This window comes from Balaenoptera acutorostrata, chromosome 7 (genome assembly GCF_949987535.1).
Source record: "Balaenoptera acutorostrata chromosome 7, mBalAcu1.1, whole genome shotgun sequence".
In the NCBI taxonomy this organism is placed as follows: Eukaryota; Metazoa; Chordata; class Mammalia; order Artiodactyla; family Balaenopteridae; genus Balaenoptera; species Balaenoptera acutorostrata.
The window spans coordinates 7,304,408-7,331,924 of record NC_080070.1 but is presented as its reverse complement, the minus strand read 5'-3'; the positions used below and the strand labels follow the sequence as shown (position 1 = coordinate 7,331,924).

The window sequence follows — 27,517 nt, the reverse complement described above, 5'->3', positions numbered from 1 at the left end:
CTGGTTACCCTCTTCACTTAGCGAAGAGTGAATCTAGAGGGTTTCTTCCTCAAATAAAGCTTGTAGTTGTTGAAAGGACACGGAGTGCACAGCACCAGGAATTAGGGAGTGGTAGACACGTGTGTTAGGGTTCCCCAGAGAAACAGAACCAAAAGGATATATAGAGATATATAAGAGGGGATTTATCAGAGGAATTAACTCATGCAATTATGGAGGCCAACAAGTCCTGTGATCTGCCAGCTGCAGGCTGGAAAACCAGGAGAGCAGTGGTGTAATTCATTCCGAGTCCAAAGCCCCAAGAACCAGGAGCACCGATGTCCCAGGGCAGAAGGAGATGGCTGTGACAGCTCAAAGAAAGCAAATCTGCTCTCCCTCTGCCTTTTTGCTCCACTCAGGCCCTCAACGGATTGGATGATGCCCATGCACACTGGTGAGGGCATCTTCTCTAATCAGTCTGGGATTAAATGCTAATTTCTTCTGGAAACGCCCTCACAGACACTCAGAAATAACATTTTACCAGCTCTCTGGGCATCCCTTGGCTCAGTCAAGTTGATGCATAAAATCAACCATCACAACACATAAATGTTCTGGCATTTTTGAATGCCCTCTCCTTTGGCCTCTCCTATATCCTTTAGTTCAATACCCTGTCCTGAGCAGAAGCTATCTGATTCGAGGAGATGAGAAGCAGCCCATTCCCACCTGAGAGACTGAGGGCCCAGCCCCGGGTCCTTCCCCTACAAGAAATGTTTATTAACAATGATACTTGACATCTATAATCCACTTCATCCAGTTTCTCATTCCGCTCCTCAGAAAGTTAGATAACTGCCTCATAGTGACTCAGTGACTCACAGAAACAAGTCTGAGGACCGGACACCTCTCCCAGTGAGGGTCTCTCCCACCCTCGCATCTCTCAGCCCCATCAGCCCGTTGGTCACTGGAGTCCATGGTCCATGGACAGCAGCCCCCTCCTCGTGCCCTTCTTGTTTTCCTTCTGGGAAGTGTCCTCCAATCCCCCCATTCACCACGCATCTGCTGTATCCACTACTGGTTTTTGTGACCTGTGGTTGCTAGGGTTGGCAGTTGTAAGATAATCCTAGTACCACGAAGCCTGTGCATTTAAATTCTGTTTGAGTTGAGTAGCTTTGCTCATATCTCATGACAGTGAACTGCACTCTGGCTGCCAGGGGTGAAAGTACGATGGCTCTGTGTGTGCGAAATTCACCCTCTGTGAAGGAGAAACGTAAAGTGGATATACTATGTGGTATCTTATTGTGTAAAAAGACAAGTAGTTATAAGTAGTTTAATGCTTAGGAAGGGAAGTAGTTTTAACTACTTTATATTGAAAAGACAGCTTAAACCCTTGGGACTAACCTAGCTTCTCTTCCACCTCTAGGAACGAGGGAAGATGTTGATGATGTATAGGTCAGAATGTGTGCTCTGAAATGTGTCTCACTGGTGGAAATGAGTTTACTTGGAGCTTTTCAGACTCTACTTGCCAGTTTCCTGTAACAATAGTGACATGATATTTACAATCAGGGGGCAGCCTATGGCCAGGGAACAGAGGGAAGAAAATCACTGACTTCTGGGAACATAACCTTTGCTAACCTGTAAGCTCCTTGAGAATAGTATTAAGTCTGTGAGATACTCATTCTTTATCCTGGAAGTATGCCTAGCAGAGAAAGTACTTGATAACTGTCCTTCTGAGTACGGTGCTCTAAGCACATGTCTCACTTGGACCAATAATGCCCTTTCATATACTAAATGCAGTGGAACAAAAGAGTACTAGTCTGGGGTGGCTCTCTGGAAGGTCTGCCTCTACACAGGGCGATAATCAGCCTTGGAGATCTCTGTCTTTTTTTTTTTTTTTTTTAATGAGGATCTTGAATCAGATGCGTATGTTTGATTGATTGATTGATTGATTGATTTTGGCTGTGTTGGGTCTTCGTTTCTGTGCGAGGGCTTTCTCCAGTTGTGGCAAGCGGGGGCCACTCTTCATCGCGATGCGCGGGCCTCTCTCGTTGCGGAGCACAGGCTCCAGACGCGCAGGCTCAGCAGTTGTGGCTCACGGGCCCAGCCGCTCTGCGGCACGTGGGATCTTCCCAGGCCAGGGCTCGAACCCGTGTCCCCTGCATTAGCAGGCAGATTCTCAACCACTGCGCCACCAGGGAAGCCCGGAGATCTCTGTCTTAACAAGATAGGGACTAGTCATTTAGGAAGACAGAGTAGACACTATTTTGAGGATAATTACAAAGACTTACGTTTTGGAGGTAATTACCTTTGTTGAGTGCCTATAAGCACTGTTCTCATTTGATTTATAACTGTGGAATAGACATTATTTTCTTCATTTATATATGAAGAGACCAAGTGAAGCTCAGAGAAGTGAAATTGCTCACAGTTACAGCTAATGAGCGGTGATTCAGGAATTTAAACTCAGGTATATCAAACTGCAAAGCCCACCCGCTGCCCAAGCAGCACCTGGCACATAGTAGGTGCTCAGTAAATATTTGTGGAATGAGTGAATGAGTTTTCCCCTTCCCATTTCTTCTCCATCAGCTTATCTTGTCCTCTCCCCCGCTCCTCCTCTGACTTGGCCTGACGTTTCAAAGTGACGTTGACTTACATTTAAACGTTCTGGAAGAGGCTGCTGTTAAAATGCAGTGAGCGCACCTTACCTGGGAGGAAGAGTTTGGCCCTCTTCTGACACAGCCCAGGTCACTTCTCTGTCATCCAGGCCAATGCGAAGGCCTGGAGTTGATCCAGGTAAATTTGGATTGAGAAGAGGGAGAGTGGGGAGGTGAAGGCTGCAAAGGAGTGAGGCAAGAGGAAAGGCCGGAACAAAGAGTCTGGAGACAATTGCCAATTTTTCAAAAGGGTCAGGTCCTTTGGGATGGGATGCCCAATAAATATTAGACGAATTAACAGAAATCCAGCCCCAGGGCTCCCCTGCCTTGTTGGGGACTCTAGGGCAGGCCATCCCACACTGAGAGGCATAGCCGCGCAGGGCCACTTTGGGGGCGGCGGTGGCCCCCTGGCCTCGGAGCGGCCCCGTTGGTCCCCGCAGGCGGGCAGGAGCTCGGAGGCCATTGGCTGGCGCGCGGGCGGCGGAGGGCGGGGAGCGCCGCCGAAGGGGACTGTTTGCTCCTACGGGCTGTAGATGGAGCTGTCCGGCCCCGGCGAGGGGGAAGGCGCTTGGAAAACGTTCTTCTTCTCCCTGGCCGGCCCGAGCGGGGAACAGCGCTCCCAGGATGCAGTTTGTGTCAACACGGCCGCAGCCTCAGCAGCTGGGCATCCAGGGCCTGGGGCTGGACGGCGGGAGCTGGAGCTGGGCGCAGGCTCTGCCCCCGGAGGAGGTCTGCCACCAGGAGCCGGCGCTGCGCGGGGAAATGGCCGAGGGAATGCCGCCCATGCAGGTGGGTGCACCCCCGCCGGCGCCATGGCCGCCCGCCTGCCGTGGGGGCGGGGCGGGGCGCCGGGCAGTGGGCGCCGGGCGGCCGGGGGCCCGGGCCGCGCGGGGCGGGGACGGAGGCCGGGTGGGCCGGGGCGCCGGGGGCTCGCGCGGCAGGCCCGGCCCGGTGCTCTCGCAGGCCCCGCCCGCGCCCCGGAGCGGAGGGCGCCCGAGGCCGCGTGCCGGCAGGGCCCAGAGCCGGCGCCCGGGGAGGCCCCGCGGGGCGGGGGGCCCGGAACGCGCGGTCCCCGGGCCCTGGCGGGGCCGTGACCGCGTCACCCACCCCGGCCCGGGCTCGCCGAGGGGCTTGCCGGCCGCACTCGCGCCGGGCCGGCGACGTGGGCGCGCAGGGTACCTCGTCAGGTCACACTGCGGCCACTCTGACGAAAAGATGTTTTAAGCGTTGTATGGCCATCTTTCACCGAGCATAACGAGCGATGCACCCTTCCCCGGCACCGGCTGGGACGGAGGGAAGGGGCCGCTGAGAGGTGATTCTGCCCTCCTTCCAGCGGTGGGCAAACTTGGTTGCACATTAGAAGCACCTGAGCAGCTTAAGACTACTGACGCCCAAGCCTCGTCCAGACCGGTTAAATCAGCGCCTCTGGGGTTGAGAATAGGCACCAGTCATTTCGTAAAGGTCCATGAGGATCTCAGTTCCGGAGTCAGAGCTCCAGAGCGGTGTGTAAAACACGAGGACCTGATGCTGAGAGAGGCCTGGATAGCTTTGCCCGGAGGAGAGTGTGGGAGCTGACCCTGGGCTGGACCCCGCGGAGCCTCCTCTGTCCCTGGCCTTGTTCTCAGCCAGCCGGGTTCTGACAAGTCGGCCAGGAGTTGCTGTGTCCTGTTTAATCATTTTTCAGCTTTAGGTCTCCAAACCTGTGTAGGGGAGCAGAATTTGCCGCCCCAAAATATGCCTCTTTGGCATAAGGATTATTTTAAGATGGTTATTTTAGAGAAGCTGCAGGCACAGGAGAAGCTCTGAAAACCAAGTAGGAGTTCCCTCTGTAAAAGAGAAATCTCCATCGCTCTACCAGGAAGAAGAGCATGACTCAATGTCTCTAAGAACTCTTACCAATGGAGAAGGCAGGGACTTACACCTGCATAAACCCGTACACCCTTGTGTCCTCTTCTTCTCCTGGTCACCTCCTGTGACTGACTCCTCCACCCCCCAACATCATCTTCTGTCTTTAGCTGAAGATGGTATTTAAGGTAGTGGCCTGGGCCATTCTGGCGAGTAACAGTTTTCTGGGTCTCTCCCAGGTATACAGGAGGTATACGTGTTTTTGTTTGTTTGTTTGTTTTATTTTATTTATTTTGGCTGCGTTGGGTCTTCGTTGCTGCATGCAGGCTTTCTCTAGTTGTGGCGAGCGGGGGCTACTCTTCGTTGAAGTGTGCAGGCTTCTCATTGCGGTGGCTTCTCTTGTTGCGGAGCACGGGCTCTAGGCGGGCGGGCTTCAGTAGTTGTGGCTCACGGGCTCTAGAGCGCAGGCTCAGTAGTTGTGACGCACGGACTCAGTAGTTGTGACTCGCGGGCTCTAGAGCACAGGCTCAGTAGTTGTGGCGCACGGACTCAGTAGTTGTGGCTCGCAGGCTCTAGAGCGCAGGCTCAGTAGTTGTGGCACACGGGCTTAGTTGCTCCGCAGCATGTGGGATCTTCCCAGACCAGGGCTCGAACCCATTTCCCCTGCTTTGGCAGGCAGATTCTTATCCACCGCGCCACCGGGGAAGCCCCAGTATACATGTTTTTAAACTTCGTTTTTCTCATGTTAGTCTGTCTTATGTCAATTCGCCTGTTAGACCAGCCGAAGAACCTAGAAGGGTAGAAGGAAAATTTTTGTTCCCCAACACCTGCAAAAAGTAAACCGGGCCCGGTGACTCTCTGAACTTCCACCATCAGCCCTTGCCCCCTTCTGTAGGCCAGGCTGGATGATGCCTGAATGAGCCCCAGTACACGGCTTTGCTGGAAATATTACTGCCTCTTATGGAGCAGGGTCTGGGGCCCAGGCCCTGCTGCCCTTTCTCCCGTGTCAGGAGTGATTCCCTGGAAGCTGGGTGATGCTCCTCCGTGGCTGTCACAGCTGCTCGGAGTTAGAGAGGGCAGTGAGCATGCCTGTCCCTGCCTGCCCAGCTCACCTCTAAGTAACAGGTCTCCACTTCGCCCAGCCTGAGGGCCTCTTCAGCAGCAACGGAGAGAACAGAAAATGACACCTCCTCCTGTCCCATGTGGCAAGGAGAGGCCATTTCAGCCCTGCTGTCCAGTAAGCCCTGGGTGCTGGTATGGTATGGGGCCAGTTCCCAGGTCACCAGTGCACAGTGACCACCCCGCTCTTGGTCATAGGGCTCGGCTCCTAACTTGCACCCAGGGGACCTCGCCCTCCAGGGTAAGGACCCAGAGCTGGGGGAGTACCAGAGGGCCGGGACCATCAGGTACCCCTCCCCCCTGGGAAGCAGAGGGGGCTGGGAGGGCTTCTCTTCCTCTTAGAGATGTCGCCTCCTCCTCTCCTCAGTGAATGACATTTTTTGGCAAACGCACTTTTGTTTTGGAAAATATGAATACGTACTTACGTAAGGAGACAGAGCTGCTCGTCTGCTCTCCTGCTCTGGGCTCCCGGTGTCTCCCTTGGCCAGAGCCCTGCTGGGAAGGGTGGCGGCCCAGTTATCTGAACTGTGTTTTTTGTCACCCGCAGCGCCTAGAACTACTCCAGTTGACAGTGCAGCGAGGTGCTGTGGAATGACCGGCCACTTCTCTGTGGCTCTGTTTCATCATCTTTAAAGCAGAGATAGATAATCATTCTTGCCCTAACCTGCTTAGAGATCGCTGGGAAGATTAGGGGCAGATGACTGACATGAAAATTTTTACTTTGAAACAGCAAACAGTGGGCAGCTCTAGCGTTCATCATTAAGTCTAGCCCATGAAGAAAACAGATGGGCTCGCCAAGGAAAGTGGTTCGTGACATTTTAGGCTGGGGTCCACAGCCTTGACCTGTCAAGGGTCAAGGTGGGGCGGTAAACTAGTGGCCAGCTTGACTCCTGCAGGTGGGAAGTGGGAAGATTGGGTGGGTGGCTGCCGGAGCTCTTGCTGGCATGTTAAGGAACACCGTAGCCTGAGAGGCAGGGGCTTGGCAGGAGAGCGAGACTCTGCGGCATTTGATGAGTTGTCCCCTGCTCTCAGGCCACCCTGCCTCCTCACACAGGGTCTCATCCCCGCTGTCACTTTCTCCCTCCTCGCACAGGCTCAGGAATGGGACATGGACGCCCGACGACCAATGCCTTTTCAGTTCCCACCCTTCCCAGATAGGGCACCCGTCTTCCCCGACCGCATGATGAGAGAGCCCCAGCTGCCCACGGCAGAGATCTCTCTCTGGACCGTGGTGGCCGCCATCCAGGCCGTGGAGAGGAAGGTGGATGCCCAGGCCAGCCAGCTGCTAAACCTGGAGGGCCGGACGGGGACGGCCGAGAAGAAGCTGGCCGACTGCGAGAAGACGGCCGTGGAGTTCGGGAACCACATGGAGGGCAAGTGGGCCGTGCTGGGGACCCTGCTGCAGGAGTACGGGCTGCTGCAGAGGCGGCTGGAGAACATGGAGAACCTTCTGAGGAACAGGAACTTCTGGGTCCTGCGGCTGCCCCCGGGCAGCAAGGGCGAGGTCCCCAAGGTAAGTGGCGGTCCCCAGGGGCAGGGATGGCGGAGAGGACCAGCCCACGTGGACAATGCTCTTTTTGTCAGGCCTTCTCACAAGCGTCTCTGGCTCCCTGTTGCCTGACTTCAGTGTCTCCTTCCCAAAGCCTGCCTCCACTCTAACCACTTCGTCTGGAATGTTCCACCGCAGCGAGGCTGGCCTCCAGCCGTTCCCCACGGAGCCCGCAGGCCCTGCCTGTGAGCCTTTGCCCTCACGGTTCCCAGTCCCTCCCCAGGTGTCTGGGCGTCCGCAGATTCCGACAGCGCCTCATGCTTGGGTTTTCCCCTTGGCGCCTGCAAATGACCCTTTGTCATTGGATATCTTTGTGTCTGCTCCTCTGAATGGTTGGGGACTGACCCAAACAGCGCCAACCAGAGTCACCTGAGTCATGACCACCGCCCTCCGGCAGGCCCTCCTCACAGCTCAGAATTCACGCTCCATTTCCTGTTCCGTTTTCTCTCCTGCCGTCCCCGGCTCATCAACCCTGCGGGCTCAGTCAGCACGCCCCTGAGAAGATGGTGTCACCCTCCGGAGACTCCACGTGCAGCCACGTGTACTCTGCCTTCCTGTTACTGTGGGCTCGCCACCCCACCCCTTCACTTGCTCCGGGAAGTCATGCAGCATCTCCCCTTTGTCCCGTGCATCGTCACCGCCTCCCTCTCCACTAGCTCATCCCCACCAGCTCGTAGACATTCTGCAGCGTCGCCCGTCTCTGTAATAAAGAAACTTCCCTCCAGTCGTGCCTTATTTCTCTGCTCCTCTTCAGAGCGGTCTTTCCTTGCTGTCTCCGATTCCTTCTTCATTTTCTCTCTCTCCCTTTTTTAACCTTTTTATTATAGAAAATTCAAACCTAGACAAAAGTAGATCGAATTGTGTGATGAACCCTCATGAATCCATCGTCCAGCTTCTGCGTTTATCAGCTCTTGGACAATCTTGTTTCCTGTGACTCCCTACTCACATCCCCCTCCCATTTTATTTTGAAGCACATCTCAGACAGCAGTCGTTTTAACTGTAAATATTTCAGTAGGTAGCTCTAAAAGGTAAGGACTCTTTTTTTAAAGTAATAATCTCAAGATTAGCACTACCATAACAAAGATCTCAACCTACTCAAATATCCAGTCAGTGTTCAGATTTTCAGTTCTTCCAAAAATGTTATATATTTTTTCTGTTAGTTTGCCTGAATCAGAACTTGAATAAGCCCACATACTGTGATTCCTGCGTCTCTTAAGTCTTTTCAATCTGTAAGTTCCTCCTTCATCTCTCTCATTTTTCCTTGTAGTTTATCTGTGGAAGAAACTAGGCCATCTGTCCTGTGGAATTTCTCAGTCTCTGGATTCTGCTGTTGCATCCTCTGTGGTCTCATTTAACATGTTCCTCTATTCTCAGTATTCCAGTAAATTGGTGACTGGATTATTCTCCCTGGAACCCACGTGGTTGAGGCTTTTGCTGCCACTTCTCCATCCTAGTGCTCTTGCCAAGGCTCTAATGACATCCATGGTATTAAAGCCAAGGGTTGTTAAAGCCATGGTATTAAAGCCTCAGTCTTCACCTCCCTGCCCTGTCGGCAGCATTTCATGCAGGAGACCCCTCCCTCCTTGAAACACCTGTTCACCTGCCTTCCAGGATCCCCTCAGCCCCTTGGTTCTTTTCCTGCGTCACTACCTGCTCCTTCTCAGTCTTCTTTGCTGCTTTCCCCTCCTTTTCCTGACTTCTAGTGTTTGGAGTGGTCCAGGGCTCCGTCCTGACCTTCTGCTCGCTCCCTACACTCCCTCCCTCGTGATTTCATCCAGGCTCAGCGTTTTAGATGCTGTCAGCTCTCAAAGGCAGTCTTCCCCTCCCGCTCTGTCTCTGTATCCTGCCCAGACTTCCTCCTTGAATGCAGAGTCACGTTCCTGCCTGTTAATTCAGCATCTCCATCAGGATGTCAGTAAATATCTTAGATTTAACTCGACCAAACTGAACCCCCGATTTCTGCCTGAACCCTGTTCTACTCAAAGTCGCCCTCCTCTCCGTCGGAGACAAGAGCATCCTTCCAGCTGCTCAAGCCACAAGCCTTAGGCCCGTCCTTCTCTCCTTTCTTTCTCACACCCAACTTCTGCCATATTAGTAAATACCATCTGATTTTTCTTCAAAACATACGCACAGCCCGGCCACTCCTCCCCGCCTCCACGGCTCCCGCCTTCGTCTGTTGAAGCCATCATCGCCTCCCGTCTGATTATTGCCATGGCCTCCTCCCTGGTCCTCTTGTCTCCATCTTGGGCCCCCCCCCCCCCCCCGCCAATACAGTCTATTCTCAGCAGAGCAGCCAGAGTGATCCTTTAGAAATATCAGTCAGTCATGACTTCCCTGTCAGTCCAGTCCAGTCCATTGGTTAAGACTCCGCACTTCCACTTCAGGGACCATGGGTTTAATCCCTGGTCGGGGAACTAAAATCCCGCATGCTGCACGGCGAGACTAAAAAATAAATATTCATAGCTTTCTTCCCTGCCCCCGTTCCCCCAATAAGGAGGAAGAAAAAATACAAATCAGTCATATTACACCTCTGCTTAAAACCCCCCAGATGGCTCCCCATCTTATTCAGCATAAAAGCCCCCATTTTGTCAATGGCCCCCTCCCTCTGGCCCACCCATCCGACCTCATTTCCCCCTCACCCCCTCTTGCCCACTCCTTGCTCCCCACGGTCCCATGGCAAGGACTTTCCTCCACTGAAGGGCCCCCGCCCCGTCGCTCCCATCAGGGGCTCTGCTCAGCTGTCACTGGATCGCTGTCCCTTCCTGGCCACCCAATCCCAGCACACTCTCCTCGGTCCCTGCTCTCATTTCCTCCAAAGCACTTATGACATCAGGCATCTTAAATACTTACTTCTTTTTTTTGTCTCTTGGTTGGTTTTCCTCTGCTTGGTTCACTGCAGTGTCTCCGTGCCTACAACAGTACCTGGCTTATAGCAAAAAGTGTTTGCCGAATGACTCTCCAGCTGGAGGGCTCACGCTTCCACGTAAGGGACTGGGTCTTCTTAGTCTTTGTGTCTGGCAGCCGACCCAGTGGCTTTGCTGGAGGAGGTGCTGGACAGGGATCCGTTGAGGCCACGCAGAGCCGAGTTCTCACAGTGGCTTTGGTTCCTCCCTAAGCCACCCCCAGCACTGCAGCCCCCAGGGGCTCGTTTTTGTAGAGTTTGGCTTATATAACATATTGCCGTGCGGCATAGGTGGCATCTCCTCCCACGCTGCCCTTTGCCCTTGTCTGCACTCTGCATTTTAACTCGGTGCTGCGTCCCGGCCCTGCTGTGCATCCTGTGTGTTGGGCCAGGCGTTGGGGGTCTTGAGTTGACACGTGCCCTCATGGAACAATGGAATGGTTGTGGGGTCCAGAATTAGAAGGCTTGGGTTTGAATCTTGGCTTTGCCACGTGCCAGTTTTCCTACCGCAAGTCAGCCATGTTTTGTGTTGTCTCTGAGCCTCCTCAATTCCTCTTTGGAAAGAAGTGAAGTATAAATAAGTAATTTAGTAAGTAAACTCCCAGGTGGTCTCTCTGAGCTTCAGTGTTCTCATCTGTAGCATGAAGATGATAATATGCCTACTTTGTGGAGTTGTGAGGATTAACTGATTTCGTTGATGGGACAACACTATGTAGCTCATTGTAGTAGTTATCTATTGGCTTGTAACAAATTACCCCAACCCTTAGCAGCCTAAAAAAATTATTATTTATCATTTTACAGTTTTCATGGGTTAAGAATTCAGGAGCCGCTTAGCTGAGTGGTTCTGGCTCAGAGTGTCATGAAGTTATAGTCAAGCTGATGACTGGGGCTACAGTCATCTGAAGGCTTGACTGAGGCTGGAGGATTGGCTTCCAGTATGCTCACTCGCCTGTGTTGGCAGGAAGCCTTAGCTAGTTCCTCACCGCTTGGACCTGCCCCACGAGGCTGCTTGAGCATTCTCACAACATGGCAGCTGGCTTCCCCTAGAGTGAGTGATCCAGAGAGACCAGGATGGAAGCTGCAATGTCTTTTATGACCCAGTCTTAGAAATTGTACACCGTCACTTCTTTATTTATTTGTTAGGAGCAAGTCACTCAATCCTGCACTCAAGAGGAGGAAAATTAGGCTTTATTTTTTGAAGGGATTGTCAGAATTTGCAGACATACTTTAAAACCTCCATAACCATAAAGCACCATGAGAATGTTAATTAATGTCGCTGGCAATAGTTTTAATTCATTGTAGACTCTTGGCCTTGCTAGATGCATTCTCTTTATCAGATTCAAATTTAAGGCTGCTGCCTCTCAGCTTCTCTGTGCCTCGTGGGTTCTATTAATTGGTGAATTGTTCATGGATAATTCATGGATATTCTGTCCTGTCTGGCTAGGCTGTAGGTTCCCTGCAATCTTGGCCCATGTCTCAGAGTTCTGCTGTATCCTAGCAGCGTGAGGTTTTTGCAGAGTGATGTCTATTTCCAGTTGTGGGACTATGATTGTGGAGTTTTGACTGGTGAAGGGGGGGCAGAGGAGTTGGTGTGTTGGAAAAGATAAAAAACTTGGTTTTGGATACATTTAGTTTGAGGTACTTAAAAGATGAATAGGGACTTCCCTGGCGGTCCAGTGGTTAAGACTTCGCCTTCCAATGCAGGGGGTGCGGGTTCGATCCCTGGTCGGGGAGCTAAGATCCCACATGCCTTGCAACCAAGAAAACAAAACATAAAACAGAAGCAATATTGTAACAAATTTAATAAAGACTTAAATGGTCCATATAAAAAAAAAATCTTAAAAAGAGAAAAAAGATGAATAAATGAAGCCACTCAGAAGGCTATTGAAATGTGAACTTTGAAGGGAGGAAGGAAAGCTGAAGAGTGTCATCTGCAAAGAGGTAACCCCTGAACCTGTGAAAAGAATGAAACGGCCAAGGGGAAAGTGAGGAAACAGGGCAGGGTGAGGGCAGAAGCATGGTCCCGGGTGGAGGAAGAGGGAGCAGTACAGAAGACGTGAACCGGGTGGGCAGAAGGCAGCGTGGTCGTGGAAACGAAGCAGGAGGAAATTCCAGGAAGGTGGTCTGACCTTTCAGAGAGGTCTGAAAGGGTGAAACCTAACAGCAGGAGCCTGATGACCTCCCAGGATGTGGTTTCAGAGAGTAGGGGATGCTCATAGACAGATTTGGGGGGTTAAGGATGCCTGGATTGGGAAGAAAGCACAGAACGTGTGTCTCGGGATGTTTCAAGTGAAGGGGAAGAGTAGACTCATTTGTGGTGGCAGAGTTGAGTGGGGCTCCTCTCGGGTTGGGGGTCCTGAAGGGGGAACCGGGGGAGACAGAGGGACAGAAAATGCCAAAGGGAAAAGGTGGTTTGGGTTGAGTTTCACAGGCAGGAGGAGGAGAAATGAAGGGCACATGCGGGGGGCAGGGGGGCTGGCTTGGCAAGAAGAAGGGCAGAGATGGGAGTTTGCCAACAGCAACCTGCCATCAAGGGGAGACCAGAGGAGATGGCGGAAGGCCCGGGGAGCATTGGGGAGAGGGAAGAGTGCGAAAGAAGCCTCCTGGGGAACACAGGGAGATGTCAGCAAGATCACCAAGAGGCTTCCGAAGCAGCCTGGAGCCAAGAGGCCTGAGTGTGTGGCGGTTGTCACCTGCAGAATTTTGTGACTTTTATCTAGAACAGAGAATTAAAATGAAGAAAGTGGTCTGTATCCGTTTTCCCAGGTTGGGGATTTGCCGAAGTCTGGTGGAAGGTCCAGGGAATTAGGAGTTCTAGTTCCGCTTCTAAAGATGGGAGTGAGCTATCAGTCAGTGGGTGACATACAGGTATGCACATGGCACCTGCCCAGTCGCCCTTAGGGTGATGAGCACCTGATGCCAGGGCTGGCATTTATCATTTGTGTACGGGCACTGCCCACTTACCAAGCAGTGCACCAGCAGGCCTGACACCAAGAGCGCTGCTTTTTTTATTCACACAAAGGTGCCATGTGTCAGGTACAAAGACCGATGGACTAGGGTTAGGGCCTTGGGGAGAACTGAGGGCTTGGATTTCAGAGTGAGGGAAAGGCTGGTCCAGCACGGATGGGAGTGGTAGGAGGTAAGGCTATGTGGTCAGAGAAGTGAAGCTCAGATATTGAAGTCTTGGAAGTGAAACCATCTTGAACAATTCTGTCCGAGATGAGGCCATGATGGTGAGTGACTGAAGTGAGTACAGACAAGAATCCTTGTCGAACTGAAATAACAGCTTTATGGAGCAGATTAGATGACCTTGAACACCACGTGACTGACATTGGATGCTGGATGACTCAGGCCACAGTGGGACCTTCCTAGTGTTGGCAACAGCTATTCAACACATTCAACAAATATTTATTGACTCCAAACTACATGCTTCTAGATGCTTGGGATATAGCGGTGCACGAAACAGATCAAGATTCCGGAGCCTTAGCATGGGCAAGTTTTAGTGACAAAAACACGACTGTGTACCTAGGGGTGACCTGACTGAAGTACAGGTTCTATAACAGGGTTTTATTGTACTTGGCTCGCTGATACGCACTCCAGGAACCTACTGCATCTCTGTCACCCTGAATGCCAAAAGCTTTACCTTCAGGTACCCAGTTTACCTAAAAGTGAAATTACAAAGGATGTGCTTAAATGCTTAATTTTTAAAAGGTAGTGGTGACCATCATTGTTACTGGAGGCACAGGAGGATCAGGAACGGAGTGGACTGACTCTGCTGAAACGGGCCGGGCAGGATGGGGAGGACGGGGGCCATGGGTGGAGCGGACCCGGTGCCCCTGATGAGGAGTTGGTGGGGGGTGGGGAGGAGCCAGCAGGAGGTTCCAGACTAAAACTCTTGTTGGCCCAGGTTCCGGTGACTTTTGTAGACATTGCCGTTTACTTCTCTGAGGACGAGTGGAAGAACCTGGATGAATGGCAGAAGGAGCTTTACAACAACCTGGTTAAGGAGAACTACAAGACCCTGATGTCCCTGGGTAAGGGCGCCTTCCCTCCCCTGTGGCGAGCACCTTGGGAGTGGGGAGTGAGATGCTTCTCGACCCACGGACCCACGGTGCACCACCCCCGGGCAAGGTGTTTCATGTTTATACCTCACGGAAACTCAAGAAACGATTTGCTTGCCTGCTAGGAAGTTAGAATGATTTATAACAGAATGGAAAGTAAAAACAGGGCCTATCGCTGCAGGCCTGAACACTGTGCTGCTACCATTCTGGAATTACAGCCAAATAGCATCACTACACGCTACCTCCCCACAGCCTTGGATAAGCCACAGTCACTCTGCTGCTGGCTTTCAGAGACCAGCTGTTTCCACACCAGAAACTGGAGAATCTATTGACTTGTTTTCATAGTTCCTCGTGAGAGATTACTTGACATACTCACATAACGGCCGCCACCTAGAGGACTGCTGGGGTGGGGTGGGGGAGGGGAGAGCTCCACATCGCCCTTGATCGGGGCCCATTGATCAGCTTCACTCAGCCCTTCCTTCCCTTCCACCTCGTTCCAGACTCGGAAGGTCCAGTGTCCAAGCCAGATGCTCCACCCCAGGCCGAGCCCCGGGAAGAGCCTTGCGTGTGGGAGCAGCGTGACCCAGAAGAGAGAGAGATCCTGATGGATCCAGACACAGGTGATGGCAGCCGAAGACAGCCCTAGGTCCAGGGCAGGGTGGGAGAGAAGCACCGCCATCCCTGCATGAATTCCAGGCGGGCTTCTCCTGAGTTGTTCACGGGGCCAGTTCTGCTGCCCTTGAAATTTGGCGGTCACCTACAGGAAGAGTTTCAGGGCCAGAAAGCGCACCACAGATGTTTGTCTTTTGGGTCAGAACCGTGTAGCTCGAGATGCCCAAGTAAGCTGGAGAAAAGAGGAAGGGGGGGTGGGCCTTGCAGCCTCCCAGGCCTGATGGGGGCCCTAGACCTGAGTGCAGCTCCAGCCTAGGGAGGTGGGCAGAGGGGGCTCTGCGTGGTGCGTGGTACACGTGGGGTGCGTGGCTGACTGCTTTGGGCCTGGCTGTCTTCTTCAGTATCCTCACCCCGTTCTCACAGACACCCCATCACAGGCAGACTCACCCTCCAAGGCTTTCTCCTCATTCAGGGAAGATCTTACGCTCTGAGGATCCAGTTCCCCAAGAACATCACACCTGGCGATGGGAGGCGCGAGGCTTCTCGGGACCTCAGCTCTCCTGAGCACTGTTGGGCCAGGTGAAATCTGGTCCTTGAACTGTATTCTCTGCCTTATCCCAGGAACCTTCACCCGTTGGGGCCCTCTGCCCTTCCTCCCTTTTCAGTGGAGGGTGTATTCACCGAAACTTCCCTAGAAGGTAGCTCAAAGGCAGCCCCCTCCCCCAATTCTGCTCTCTTTACTGAGATATAATTCACATGCTGTAAATTCACTTTTGAAGTGTATCATTCAGTTCACCAAGTTGTGCAGCCATCATCACTATCTAATTCCAGAACAGTTTCATCACAGGGAACCCCACGCCCATGAGCAGTCACTCCTGTTCTCTGTACCCCCCAGCCCCAGGTTGCTATGGATTTGCCTATTCTGGACATTTCGTCTAAATGGCTCCTTCGCTGTCTTAGGAACCACAAATGTTTGAGGGCAGCATCTGTGGTAACCTTTCACAGTAGAGCAATGTAACCGCAACCGTTTCACTGAGTTATCCATCCCTGTGCCAGATAGAACAGGGACCACTGTGGCCTTTTTATGGAGGGACCGAGCAGACTGAGAGCCAGAGAGGGCAAGTGACTCATCCTCTGGGCTGGGGGCAGAGGTGAAACCAGGATCCGTGTCTTCCACTTCCTCATGTAGTCTCTTTCCTGCTGTCTCCTGCTGGGGCTAGTGTTATACATCACACCATAGACCCTCATAAGGGGAACATGCCCCTGGGGTCACGTCATGGGGTCTGCATGGAAGATATGTTATTGTCTTTTATCCATCCAGGAATGGGGCTGGGTTGCTTCCCTTTGCCCAGTCTAACTTCGTGTGTGTATGTGTCTGTCTGTCTGTCTGGCCCACTCTTCCTGACTGGGGTGCAGAACAAGGACGAATGTCTCCCACACAGAGGGAGACCTGTGGCCTGTCCTGATTAGCACCCACCCAGGGTGGGCTGTTTCTGAAACCCTCTCCCAGCCTTATCACACCTCATTTTGTGGCTTGGCCTACCCCCTTGTCCTGAATGCTGATCGCCTCTCTGCTCCCAGGACCTCCTGCTCCTCGGGGTTCCCCATAGTTGCCCATAGAAACCCAGGACCCCTGTGCTCTTCCCTGGCCAGAGCTGTCAGCCGTGCTCCTGACCCCGAGAACGTCCAGCTGACGATCATTCACGCAAACGGCACCAAACGATGTGATTCTCTGTCCCCAGGAGCAGAGCCCCTGGTGCCTACACAGGACACACCCTCTCAGGTGAAGCGGGAGGAGGCCCTGTGTGCCCGGGGTCAGCGGGGCCTGGAGGAAAGAGCCATCCCCACGGAGTCCATTACCGGTGAGTGAGCTGACTGGCCGCCCAAGCCGGGTGGCAGAGGAAAGGTCCAACGTGGTCTGCAGGCGCCCAGCGTTGTCTGATGTGTGTGCCAGGCCAGAGGCCTGAGCTGAAAACAGAAGACTGTGGGTCCAGGATGGATGGAGAGACAGGGTTTCCCACGAGACACAGACCCGGCACATGACGTGGACAAGTTGCCAGCACGTCTGGGCTTAGCCGTTCTGTTTTCTCTTCTTTGTAATATCAGTTTTTAACTATTCCTTTCTTCCCTTGGAAAGCAGTATCTGCGGAAGTACTGAGTGTGAGGCATTTCACAGGTCCCGTGGGTGGGGAAATCTATGGGTCCGTAAGACCGGCTCCCGACTGGGAAGAGCTTTCGTTGTTTTAACCAAGTATTTACGGCTGCTGCCTCTGTGTCAGGCCCCGCACGGCCGCCGTCCTTTCAAGTGGTCTGGATAGCTCCTCTTCGATGGCATTCCGGGTGGACTTTTTACGTGAGATCTCTGTTAGAGAAGATATGTATTTATTAGTCAGAGTTCTCCAAACAGTCAACAGGGTGAGTGTGTGCGTGCGTGTGTGTGTGCGCATGTGTGTAGAGGGATATTGATTGAGTGATTGAATTTAAGGAGCTGGCTTCTGCCAACTGGAGCGCCGGGGCGGTCTGCCGGCAGGATTCCCTTTTCCTCGGGATGTCAGTCTTTTTCCATGAAGGCCGTCAGGGGGTGGGACGGGGCCCACCCACATTATGGAAGGCAGTCCACCTTACTCAAAGTCTTGTTAAACTCCTCAAAACAAAAAAACAACACAGAAACATCAAGAATAATGTTTGGCCCGGTATCTGGGTACTGTAGTCTAGGCAAGTTGACACATAAAATTAACCGTCACAAGATATATTAACTCACTGTAGCTCTTTACCTATCCACAAGTTAGAGCTCCACAAACCTCATCCCCCTTAGTCAAAGCCTCACACTCATAGGTAAGTGATAGCAGCCCCCAGGCAGAGGAAAGCCACTTCCCGATTCATCCAGCCCGAGAGCATCACGGTGCTTCAAAGGGATCTTGAAGAGATAAGAAGGCAATAAAGGGTAAATGAGGTTTAATAGACTCTGCAGAGGAAAGAACGTGTAGGATACATCTTAGAAAAATCCCGTTAAGATGGTTAAGATAAAAGGCTTCCTGGAAGGTGTCATTTTCCTGGACGGTCCCTGCAGGAGGAAGACCTCCTTCCACGGTGGTGCTCAGGCCTCAGGCGTGAACCTCGGTTGAAGGAGTTAAGTTCCTGAAGGACAGGAAAGCTCTCTCGATGACATCACTGTTATGTCACCCCCCTGTAGTATCCACTTATTTGCGGCAAAAGCTCCAGCAACTGAGGCCAAGCTGACCTAAAGCTTTAATTAGAATAATTACTGCTGATGTTTAGGGACGAGAACTAATTGCATGACTCGAGAGACTTAAAGCACCACCTTGCGGGCGTTCCCGTGTCCCCTGACACCTTTGCTGCTCTGTTCCCGCAAGCAGACTCACCAGCCTCTGCCCATGACCTCCTGTCCCGGATCAAACAGGAAGACCCCCCGTGCGTGTGGGATCAGCACGAGTTGGCGGAGAGGGACATCCCAGCGGACCCCAACTCAGGTGAGCGAGCCGTCGGAGCACGCGGGGGATGACTTTTGTCACTGCCAGAAAATCAATCCGACTGAGTCACTTTGGTCAAAGGCCAGTGAAGGACTCAGGGAGTAAACTACAGTGTGTTCCTCAGGTGGCAACTTGGTACACGTTTTGGCGTATAACTATTAGAAAAGTGGGGGGTTCTCTAAAGGAGTCATTACACTGATAATTTGTACTGTCAGTGAACGGATACTAAAATGACTTCACTGATTTCTGAAATATAATTAAAAAGCCTTTTAAAAGTTGTATGTATTTCTGTGATAGAAAGAAAGAAAGTAATTTACATTTCCTGGAATTTTCCTGGAGTGAATAGTAGTTAGAGGTCTCCCAGGAAACGTCTGGGGAGAGTCCAGGCATAAAGGGAAGCATAAAAGAACACTAGGGAAGCTCTGCCCGCCCAGGCCCCACGTGCGTGTGCGCGCGGGCGTGTGTGTGCGTGCGGGCGGGCGTGTGCATTTGTGTGCGCGTGCGCTGTGTGTGCGCGTGTGCCTGTGTGTTCACATATGCTTGCAGAGCTGGAGGAGGCCAGTGTCATCTTGTTTGCTGGCTGTGACCCCAAAGTCTCATCCCACCCCGCACACCAGGAAAAGAAGCAGCTGTAAAATCTAGGATTCCGTTTCGTTTGTCAACTCTACAGCTTCACAAGGGGGGGAAGTTGAAGGGGTCCAGGGCGGAAGAGAAAGCAGCGCCCTCCAGACAGAGAGGCGGCAGTGTCCACTGCAGTTCCGATTAATGACCTTTGTCCACCGCTTCTGCCGTTGCCGATCTGGAAGGCCGGCCTCTCCTGCCTTGGTCCTGTGGGCCGTCAGAGGCCAGGCTCCCGTCCGGCCTGGCCCCGCAGATGGCCCTGGGGCTCCGAGGACAGAGCCACAAGACCTGGGTTCCCATCCTGGCTCTGCCGCCACGCAGCCTCCTCCCTGGCCGCAGCGCCAGTGAGGTCCCGTTTGGGGAGGCTGTTGACGGGGGGACGGATACCCAAACTGCCACACGCCCTCTGAGCAGAGCAGCGGCCTCTGCACGTGGCGGTGTTCGAACTTTTGGTGGGATGCTCGGTGGAAGGGAACAGGCTCTAAGACTGCCTTCTTTCCCCGAACAGAGTCTCTGATCTCCGCACACGACATCTTGTCATGGATAAAGCAGGAGGAGCAGCCGTACCCGTGGGGCCCTCGCGACTCCATGGAAGGAGAGCTCGGATTAGATTCTGGCCCCGGTGAGTGGTGCACCCAGCGGGGCCCCTGGGCATTTTGTCCACAGGGATGGTTGCTCACCCAGCCTAGCCCCTTACAGGGTGATGTTCTGTCATGGCAGCCTTTTGAAGGCCTGTATCAAAGCACTGTCCCCTTTCCTTCTGGAGGATGGCAGGTATGTTAGTTTCCTAGGGCTGTCTTAACAAAAATACCCAACTGGGTGGCTTAAAACAGCAGAAATTCATTCTCTCATAGTTCTGGAGGCCTGAAGTCTGAAATCAAAGGGTCGGCACGGCCATGCTCCCTCTGAAAGCTGTAGGGGAGCCCTGCCTTGCCTCTGCCTAGCTTCTGTGTTTGTTGGCGATCTTTGGTGCTCCTTGGTCTGTGGATGTGTCACCCCAATCTTCTATCTTCACACGGTCTGTGTCTTATAAGGTCACGAGTCACATTGGATCAGGGGCCTGCCCTCCTCCAGTATGACCTCATTTTAACTACACCTGGAAAGATCCTATTTCCAAATAAGGTCACATTCTGAAGTACTTGGGGGGGTCCAGATTTTGATGTATCTTTTGGGGGGATACAATTCAAGCTGTAACAACAGGGAAAGGCGAGCAGGCTGGGAGCGAGCTGAGGCGGTGGTGTCTGAGCAGCGGGTGATGGCAGCAGGTGGCCCACACACTAGGAAACACTCACCAGAGCGCCCAAGGCCGCTGACATCCCACAGTAACTGGGAAGATCCTGAAGCTCAAATAGGAAGAGGGGACTTTTTTCTGCCGACAAGTATGAGGCCAAATATCTCCCCTGACTTGGGTCTCTTGGGTCTTTTTGGAAGCTCCCCTACTGGCTGAGGACCTTTGGCATGTGTTGGTGGATTAGGTAACACGTAGCGTCAGGCTCACGTCCCTTGCCAGGGCCAGTACCACTGAAACAGCTGGCTTAATGCCCTCTGGGTGATTGGGGTGGTGAAGGGACAGTTAATCATATGTTCCTTGCTCACATTCCTGACACCCTCTAAGAGCTCGAAATCCATGTCAGAGCTGAGGACATGGGTTATTTCTGAATCTGAAGGGACATTTAAAACCCAGGTGAGCGGATCTCACTCTCTGTGAGACAAACTTAGTTCAGTCTGGAAGAGCAGAGTGGGGCCGGCGGAATGGGCAGGGGATGGTGGAGGAACGGTGCCCATCCTTGTCTAAAACAGAATTTCAGTTGTCCTCTTTCTAACCTGCTGGTGGGGTGGGATGTGACAGGGACACCCAGGGGACTGCCTGTGAGGGCAGGAAGAGGTGAGAGCGGTTGATGCTACCCCATCCTCTGCAGCGCTCAGGCCACCATTTCTAGCCCTGGCCCTGAAGGCAGGGGTACCAGATCATCAAACATTGTGCCAGGAAACTCTGCCCCAATCTTTGTCCCTCAGCGCTACCTTCCAATTTCTCCAACTTGGCTAAGAGCGTGTGGGCTTCAAGGAGCCTTTTCCTGGGACCTCTGTGGTTGTGAAAACAATGTGAGAGACTCGTGCAGAAATCGCCAGGCTTTGCAAATTACCAAAACGCTTTCCTTCTCCAGTTCGAATATGCCGAGCGACTCATAGAACAGTTTGCCTCGTGTTGTTTTGTCTCTGGGAGGCCTTAGAAACTTTGCATTTGGGAAGAAATGCCCAGAATTGGGAGAGAGGGGTATCTGGAAATGCTTCTCCTGCCCGCCCAGTCACTAGAGCCTCTTATCAGAGCCTCTTGTCTTTCTCCCAAAATGAACCTGCCTTCCGCTCATTAATGTTGGAATGTGAAATTAGTATCTCACTGTGATTTCTCTGAGGTTGAACCCCACCTGGTGCTGTGGTTGCCAAGGACAACCAGGTGGACTTTTGGTAACACATGGCGTCATGTGCAGTCTTCTGGAGGGGGCTGGGAAGGGGAGAGGGGGCAGGGCTAGAGAGTAAAACGCAGAAATATATCCATGTTCATGCCAACCCCCTTCCCTGGCCCTGCCATAAACAAGAGAGAAAGACCTGGTGTCCTGCTTAACTCAGAGTCAGACGTCAGCCTAACTGGACATTACATTTTAGTAAAAAGGATTCCTGGCTTTATATATTAATGAGTGGGTATTACTCTCTGCTCTCTGACAGTTAGTGTAAGGCAGGAAAAAAGTCTGGTCCACTCAGAGGTGATGTGCATGGGGCTCCACTGAAGCAGGAAGTATGAATAGGAGTTTGGAGTTCAGTGGCCACTGGGTGCTTCTGGAGAGAGGGGGGAGCCTCAGGCCAGACCACCCTACCCAGACGCCAGCACTCAAAACACACTTGCAAATCACAGGATACGATTTGAAAGCACCCTTCTGAAATTCCCACTTACTGCCTTGGGTTAAAACAGTTAAAACTGGCTAAAACAGTGATTCCAGCCTTTTTTAGTCTCTGTTACCTAACACATATTTACCTCGTGCCTGCTCTATGCTATGCAGTACTACAGGCACTTGGAATAAGTGGTGAAGAAGGACCAGGGGCTTTTCCTTTTGTGGGACGGTGATGGGCAATAAGCAAGCAAACAAGATAAAGTCGGGGTGGTAAATGCTCTGAGGGTAACGACTCAGGGAAATCAGGAGGATGGGAGTCAGGGCAGGAAAGGAAGAAGCACTTGAGTGTGTCCAGATCATGAGAAGGAGCTAACCATGGGGCTGCTGGGGAAGGGAAGACCACAAGAGGGAAAGCCATAAGGAAGGCCATTTGGGGAATGAGGCTGGAGCAATAGACAAGGAGGAGTCTGACCATGTATGACCTATGGGCCAGGTTAGCATCTGGATTTTATTCTAATATGAAAGGAGACTAACAGAGGGTTTTAAACACAGTGGTGACATGATCTGGTTTACATTTTTAAAACGTAAGTTTGGGAATTGACTGGAGTCAGGTGGGGAGAAAGAGCCAGAAGCAGGGAAACCATGTAGGAGCTAATGTAGTGGGTAGAGACCAGGTCAAGAGGTGATGGTTGGAAATATAACTGATGGATTGTCTGTGGCGGATGAGGAGACAAGAGTGACTCCTAGGTTTTGATCCGGAAACACTGGGCGAATGGTGGTGCTGTTTGCTGAAATGGTGAGTCCTGGAAAAGCAGCAGATTAGCTGTGTAAATTAGGTGTTCTCCTCTGGACCCGTTCAACTTGAGATGACATCCAGGTAGCAATGTCAAGTAGACAGATGAACATAGGAGTCTGAAGTTGGAGAGCCTGGGGCTAGATTGATTGGGAAGTTACAGGTTGCAAGGACTTCTGACACCAACTACCTGGAATTAGGCCAGACTTCACAGGTGAAGCACCTCATTCTCCACATGACTGCTCTCACCTTACACAGCAGCTGCAAGTTCCAGGGTCCCCAGCCCACCCACACTTCTGACCAGCTGGCTGCAAATTCAGGGGTCTCCATTAACGCCTCAGGTGCAGTAATTCCCTAGAACAACTCACAGAACTCAGGAAAGTGCTATACTTACAATTAGTTTTATTAGAGCTAGAGGATTCAAATCAGAACCAGCTGAAAGGGGAGGTCCGCAGGACCAGGTCTGGGAGGGTCCTAAGCACGAAGCTTCTGTTGTCTACTCCCTATGGAGACGGGAGTGTCACGCTCCCCTCACAGTGATGAGTGACAATATTGCCTACCAGAGAACCGCACCGGAGCCTCTGTGTCCAGAGTTTTTACTGGGGTTTCTTTACATACGAACAATTGAGTGAATATTCAAACTGCTTTAAAGAATAAAGACATTTATTCTCTTACGTAACTAAGAGGTAGTCCAGTTTTAGCCTTGGTTGGTTCAAGGATGCAGCTATATTATCAAGGACCCAGGTTCTTTCCAACTGTTTGTTCGGTCATCCTTGGTGTGGATGGAGCAAGCTGGCCACAGCTGTTCCAAGCGTCACCTCCAGACCCAGAGGGAAAGGAAAGGCCGTCTTTTTTCCTGCACTGTCTCCAAGGAGTGAGGACGCGTTCCTGGCAGCCTCCCAGCAAACACATCTCATCGGCCAGAACAAGGTCCCGTGCTTGTATCTGAATCAATTACTGGCCAGTGAGTTCTGGAGTTAAAGTCCTCATGTTAGAGGTGGGAGGAGAAGGTGTGACGTAATCCCCATGGAGAGTGGAAAAGTGGGGCATGCTGAGTCATGGGGTAGGATGCCAGGGTTTGAGGTGTGTGATCTTCTCCAGCAGTCTTCAGCTACTTGAGTGCTGTCACTGCATTGGGGTTCCCCCAGGCAAGCCCAACAGAGGAGAGACGGGCAGAGGGACCACAGGAGCTAAGCTGGGTCAGGAAGGGAGAACAAAGGCGGGGGGCGGGGGGAGCAGGAAGGCAGTTGACAGAAGTGGTCTGGTGCTCACTCCGAGTTTGAAGAATGATCAGAGTAGGATTAGGATTGTTTGGTGTTGGGTTTCCTGGGAAACAGTCCCTGAGATGGAGGTTTACATGCACGTGGTTTCCTTGGGGGTCCTCTTGGGAATAACACCCACGAAGGGGTGAGAGTAGCCAGTCGGGTAGAGGGAGAAGCAAGGCCCACAGTGCAGCTGTGACAGAGGCCACAGCCAAACCTGCAGTATTGACGGCATGACATCCTGGATTGAGGCTAGGAGAGTTACGGTGGCCCCTGCCCCTGGCCAGTGTCCTGTGGAAATGGTTCTCTGCCTGCTCAGTGTTGGTTGGGATAGAGGGGGGCAGGCTGGGCCCAGTCTGTTTAGGAGTGTCACGTAAGGAACACATGTCACGGGGAGGGGGCTCCTGCAGGAAGAAAGCACTGTGAACTGGGGATCGGGGAGGTGATGGAGGGTGAAGGAAAGAGAAGACTCCTAAATACAGTCAGCAAACCCAGTAGTGCCTTGGAAGTCGGAGTCCTGGGCCTAAGCTCGCTGCTCTGATGCTCAGAGCCTGGGCTTTGTGCCCCACTGACCCCAGGGTAGTGCGGAACCATGAACCCTGGAGACTCAGGGATGCAGGAAAGGGCATCATCGCAGGAGCGAGACAGGCGCTTCCTGGGGAGGCTGGCTGGGCAGCCCCTTCCACACGAGGACGTGGAGAGCACCAGTCACATGTGGTCCGCGGCCAGGTGGGGTCAGGCGCCAGGGTGGGACTCATATCAACCCAGCTGACCCCGCCGCTGTACAAGGCCGAAGGCTGCCTGCTTAGTGGAGACATAACTGCAAATCGCAGGGTGGTTATGCGCCCGGCTCCCTGCATTCCCCTCCTGTAGGCCTTCAGACGGGCTTTTCACCTGGGATAGGTTCTGGCAAACTCTCTCCCTCCAGTCGAGAGATTCTCCGTAGGTAAATTAGCACTGAACATCAGAATACAATTAAGTCTTATTATTTCCAGGCGATTCCGCCTTCCAAGGGGACTTCCGCAGACCGCCGCTCCTCCGCCCACCAGCTCCCGGCATCTGGGGGTGTTTCCTATCCTAGCTGCGTGCCACCTGCCTGACCCGCTTCAGGTGCTCTCCAGCTGGTGGCTCTGTGCGGCTCCGAGGGTTGGGGAACCCTCGAACGCAGGGAACGTGATCATTTGCCTTGATCAATCCCCGCATCCTTTAGAGAAGCTGAGGCCCGGCCAGCCTGTGACTCGCAGGAAGCCGCAGAGGAACTAGTTAAGGCCCGGGGCCCCCTTGCAGGGACGGCGTGAGTCCTGGACCGAGCAGTGTCAGCATGTCGCTTCTTCGTGTCTCCCCCCCAGGTGACAGCCTGCTGATGGTGAAGAACCCGCCCCCGGCCCCGCCGCAGCCCCCGCCCGCCCCGCAGAGCCTGCCCCCGCTGCCGGCGCCCCCCGAGGACGCGGGCGGCCCCCCGAGCCGCGGCGGGGGCGCGCTGCTGGACGACGGCTTCCCCGCGCTGCCCGGGGAGCGGGGCGCGGGCGGGGCGCAGGCCGGCGGCCAGGCGGGCGGCGGCGGGGCGGCGGGGGGGCGCGGGCGGGGGCCCGGGCGGGGGCGGCGGGGGCTGCGGCAGCTGCTGCGCGGGCGGCCTCCGCCGGAGCCTCCTGCTGCACGGCGCGCGCAGCAAGCCCTACGCGTGCCCGGAGTGCGGCAAGAGCTTCGGCGTGCGCAAGAGCCTCATCATCCACCACCGCAGCCACACCAAGGAGCGGCCGTACGAGTGCGCCGAGTGCGAGAAGAGCTTCAACTGCCACTCGGGCCTCATCCGCCACCAGATGACGCACCGCGGCGAGCGGCCCTACAAGTGCTCCGAGTGCGAGAAGACCTACAGCCGCAAGGAGCATCTGCAGAACCACCAGCGGCTGCACACGGGCGAGCGGCCCTTCCAGTGCGCGCTGTGCGGCAAGAGCTTCATCCGCAAGCAGAACCTGCTCAAGCACCAGCGCATCCACACCGGCGAGCGGCCCTACACGTGCGGCGAGTGCGGCAAGAGCTTCCGCTACAAGGAGTCGCTCAAGGACCACCTGCGCGTGCACAGCGGCGGCGGACCGGGCCTCGGCGCCCAGCGGCCCCTCCAGGCGCCGCCAGAGCGAGACTAGGGCTGGGCCGGGGGAGGGGAGGGCCCGGCGGCGGGAGCAGGGGGCGGGGGCGAGCCTGGGGGCGTCCTGAGGCCCCACGACCCGATCCTGCCCTTGGTTCTCGGGGCGCCTTCCCTCCCTCTACCCGCCACCTGCTGGAAATCGGGAACAGGAATTGCACTCCAGACGGGGTCCCCTGAGTGTGGGGCAGGGGTCCCCTAGACCTGTCCGGCCTGAACGGACAGCCCAGCCCTTCTCATAGGGTGGACCAAGGGGGCCGGCGCAGGGAAGGTGCCGGAAGGACAGCGGGGAGGTCCCTCTTCCGGCACCCCCCCTCAGACACCTAGCGTGCCCATTGGGCCTCTAGGGTCACAGATTGTGATCAGGGGAAGCCACCAGGGAGTCTCGGAACCCTTCTGAGATAAAGGAATAGGTCCTAAAGTTAAGAGACCCTAAAAAAGGAAGCGAAGGTGTCCCAGTGAGAGGAGGGACGTGCTAAGGGATGGATCTCCGGGATGACAACACTGCCTCGCGTTTGAATAGCGCTTTATACTTTTTTAAACACGTTTTCTATCCGTTATCTATTTTCACCCTTAGCCTATCCCTCTGAGGTATGTGGGGTAGGATTTTCCTGACTTGATAGCTGAGGAAAGTGAGACACAGGTGAGATGGTATGCCCGAGATCACACAGAAGAGAGTGGCAGGGCTGGGACCAGAGCCCTCCCCCAGCGCAGTGTCCCCACCACACACACTGCCTACCTCTGGCATGTGAGAGACCTCCCCGGCCTGGTCTCTCTCGTCTCTCTTTCCCCTGACCCACCAAAAATAATCAGAAGCAACAGGGGCCAACTCGTGGGGTTACTGGGAATGGGGAATAGATTGACTAGAAAATGCCCGGGGTTGTGCTTCCAGAAGGTTCTTCCTGTGTGGGCACCGCTGGGCGGGCGGGAGGGCCCCCGGCCTGTCCCTCCCGCCTCCAGTCCCTCTACCTGGTGCAGCAGCATCCTTCCACTGCACAGCAGTGACCCGGCCCTCCAGAGGCAGCTAGCACCCTGGCTCAGACCTCATCCTGATGATTTATTCGTTTCCCAGGGCACAGGGGTGAGGGAGAGGCTCTTGCTGCGAGAGCAGCCATCGAGGAAGTGAGTCTCTTCCCAGGAGGGCCGGGGCCAGTAGGTGCTAGCATCCGAGAGCCTCAGTCTCTCTCCTGCCCTGAGCCTCCCAACTGGTGCTGTCTGTTAACCGACCATGCTCGTGGACATGGACACAGACCCTCCTCTGCTCCAGACCCTGCAGGCGCCTCGGGAGGCGCCCAGAGGACTCCCCGTGTCAGTACATCTGCTCTGTGGTCCTGATGGGCCACAGCCTCCAGTTCTGCATCTTGCATGGCCAGGCACTGGGGTGGGGTGGCACGCCCCAGGACCCTTGTTTGTGTCAAGAATGACTTCCGCTCCTGCCATCGATCCCACTTCTCTCCCAGCTGGGGAGCACATGTGTGAGCGCTCTGCTTCTGCCCTTCCCCTCATCTGTGCCGCTCTGCTTTCCTCAGACCCCTTTTTGCCGTGCAAAGGGAATTCTTGAAATTAAATAAAAGGTGTCCAGATTGCAGACTGCATGTTCACAAGGCCCG

At 53.8% G+C, this 27,517-nt stretch overlaps 1 protein-coding gene across 1 annotated transcript; it reads left to right on the top strand.

Annotated features, from left to right (window-relative positions):
- The first annotated feature begins 3,122 nt into the window (after positions 1-3,122).
- ZNF282 (zinc finger protein 282) lies at positions 3,123-26,051 on the top strand. The gene is given in 9 exon segments (XM_057549922.1): positions 3,123-3,410; positions 6,679-7,098; positions 13,944-14,070; positions 14,598-14,717; positions 16,452-16,571; positions 18,087-18,200; positions 19,330-19,443; positions 25,114-25,334; positions 25,336-26,051. Coding segments are annotated over 9 exon segments (1,974 nt in total). The 5' UTR covers positions 3,123-3,245; the 3' UTR covers positions 25,909-26,051.
- Positions 26,052-27,517: the final 1,466 nt, after the last annotated feature.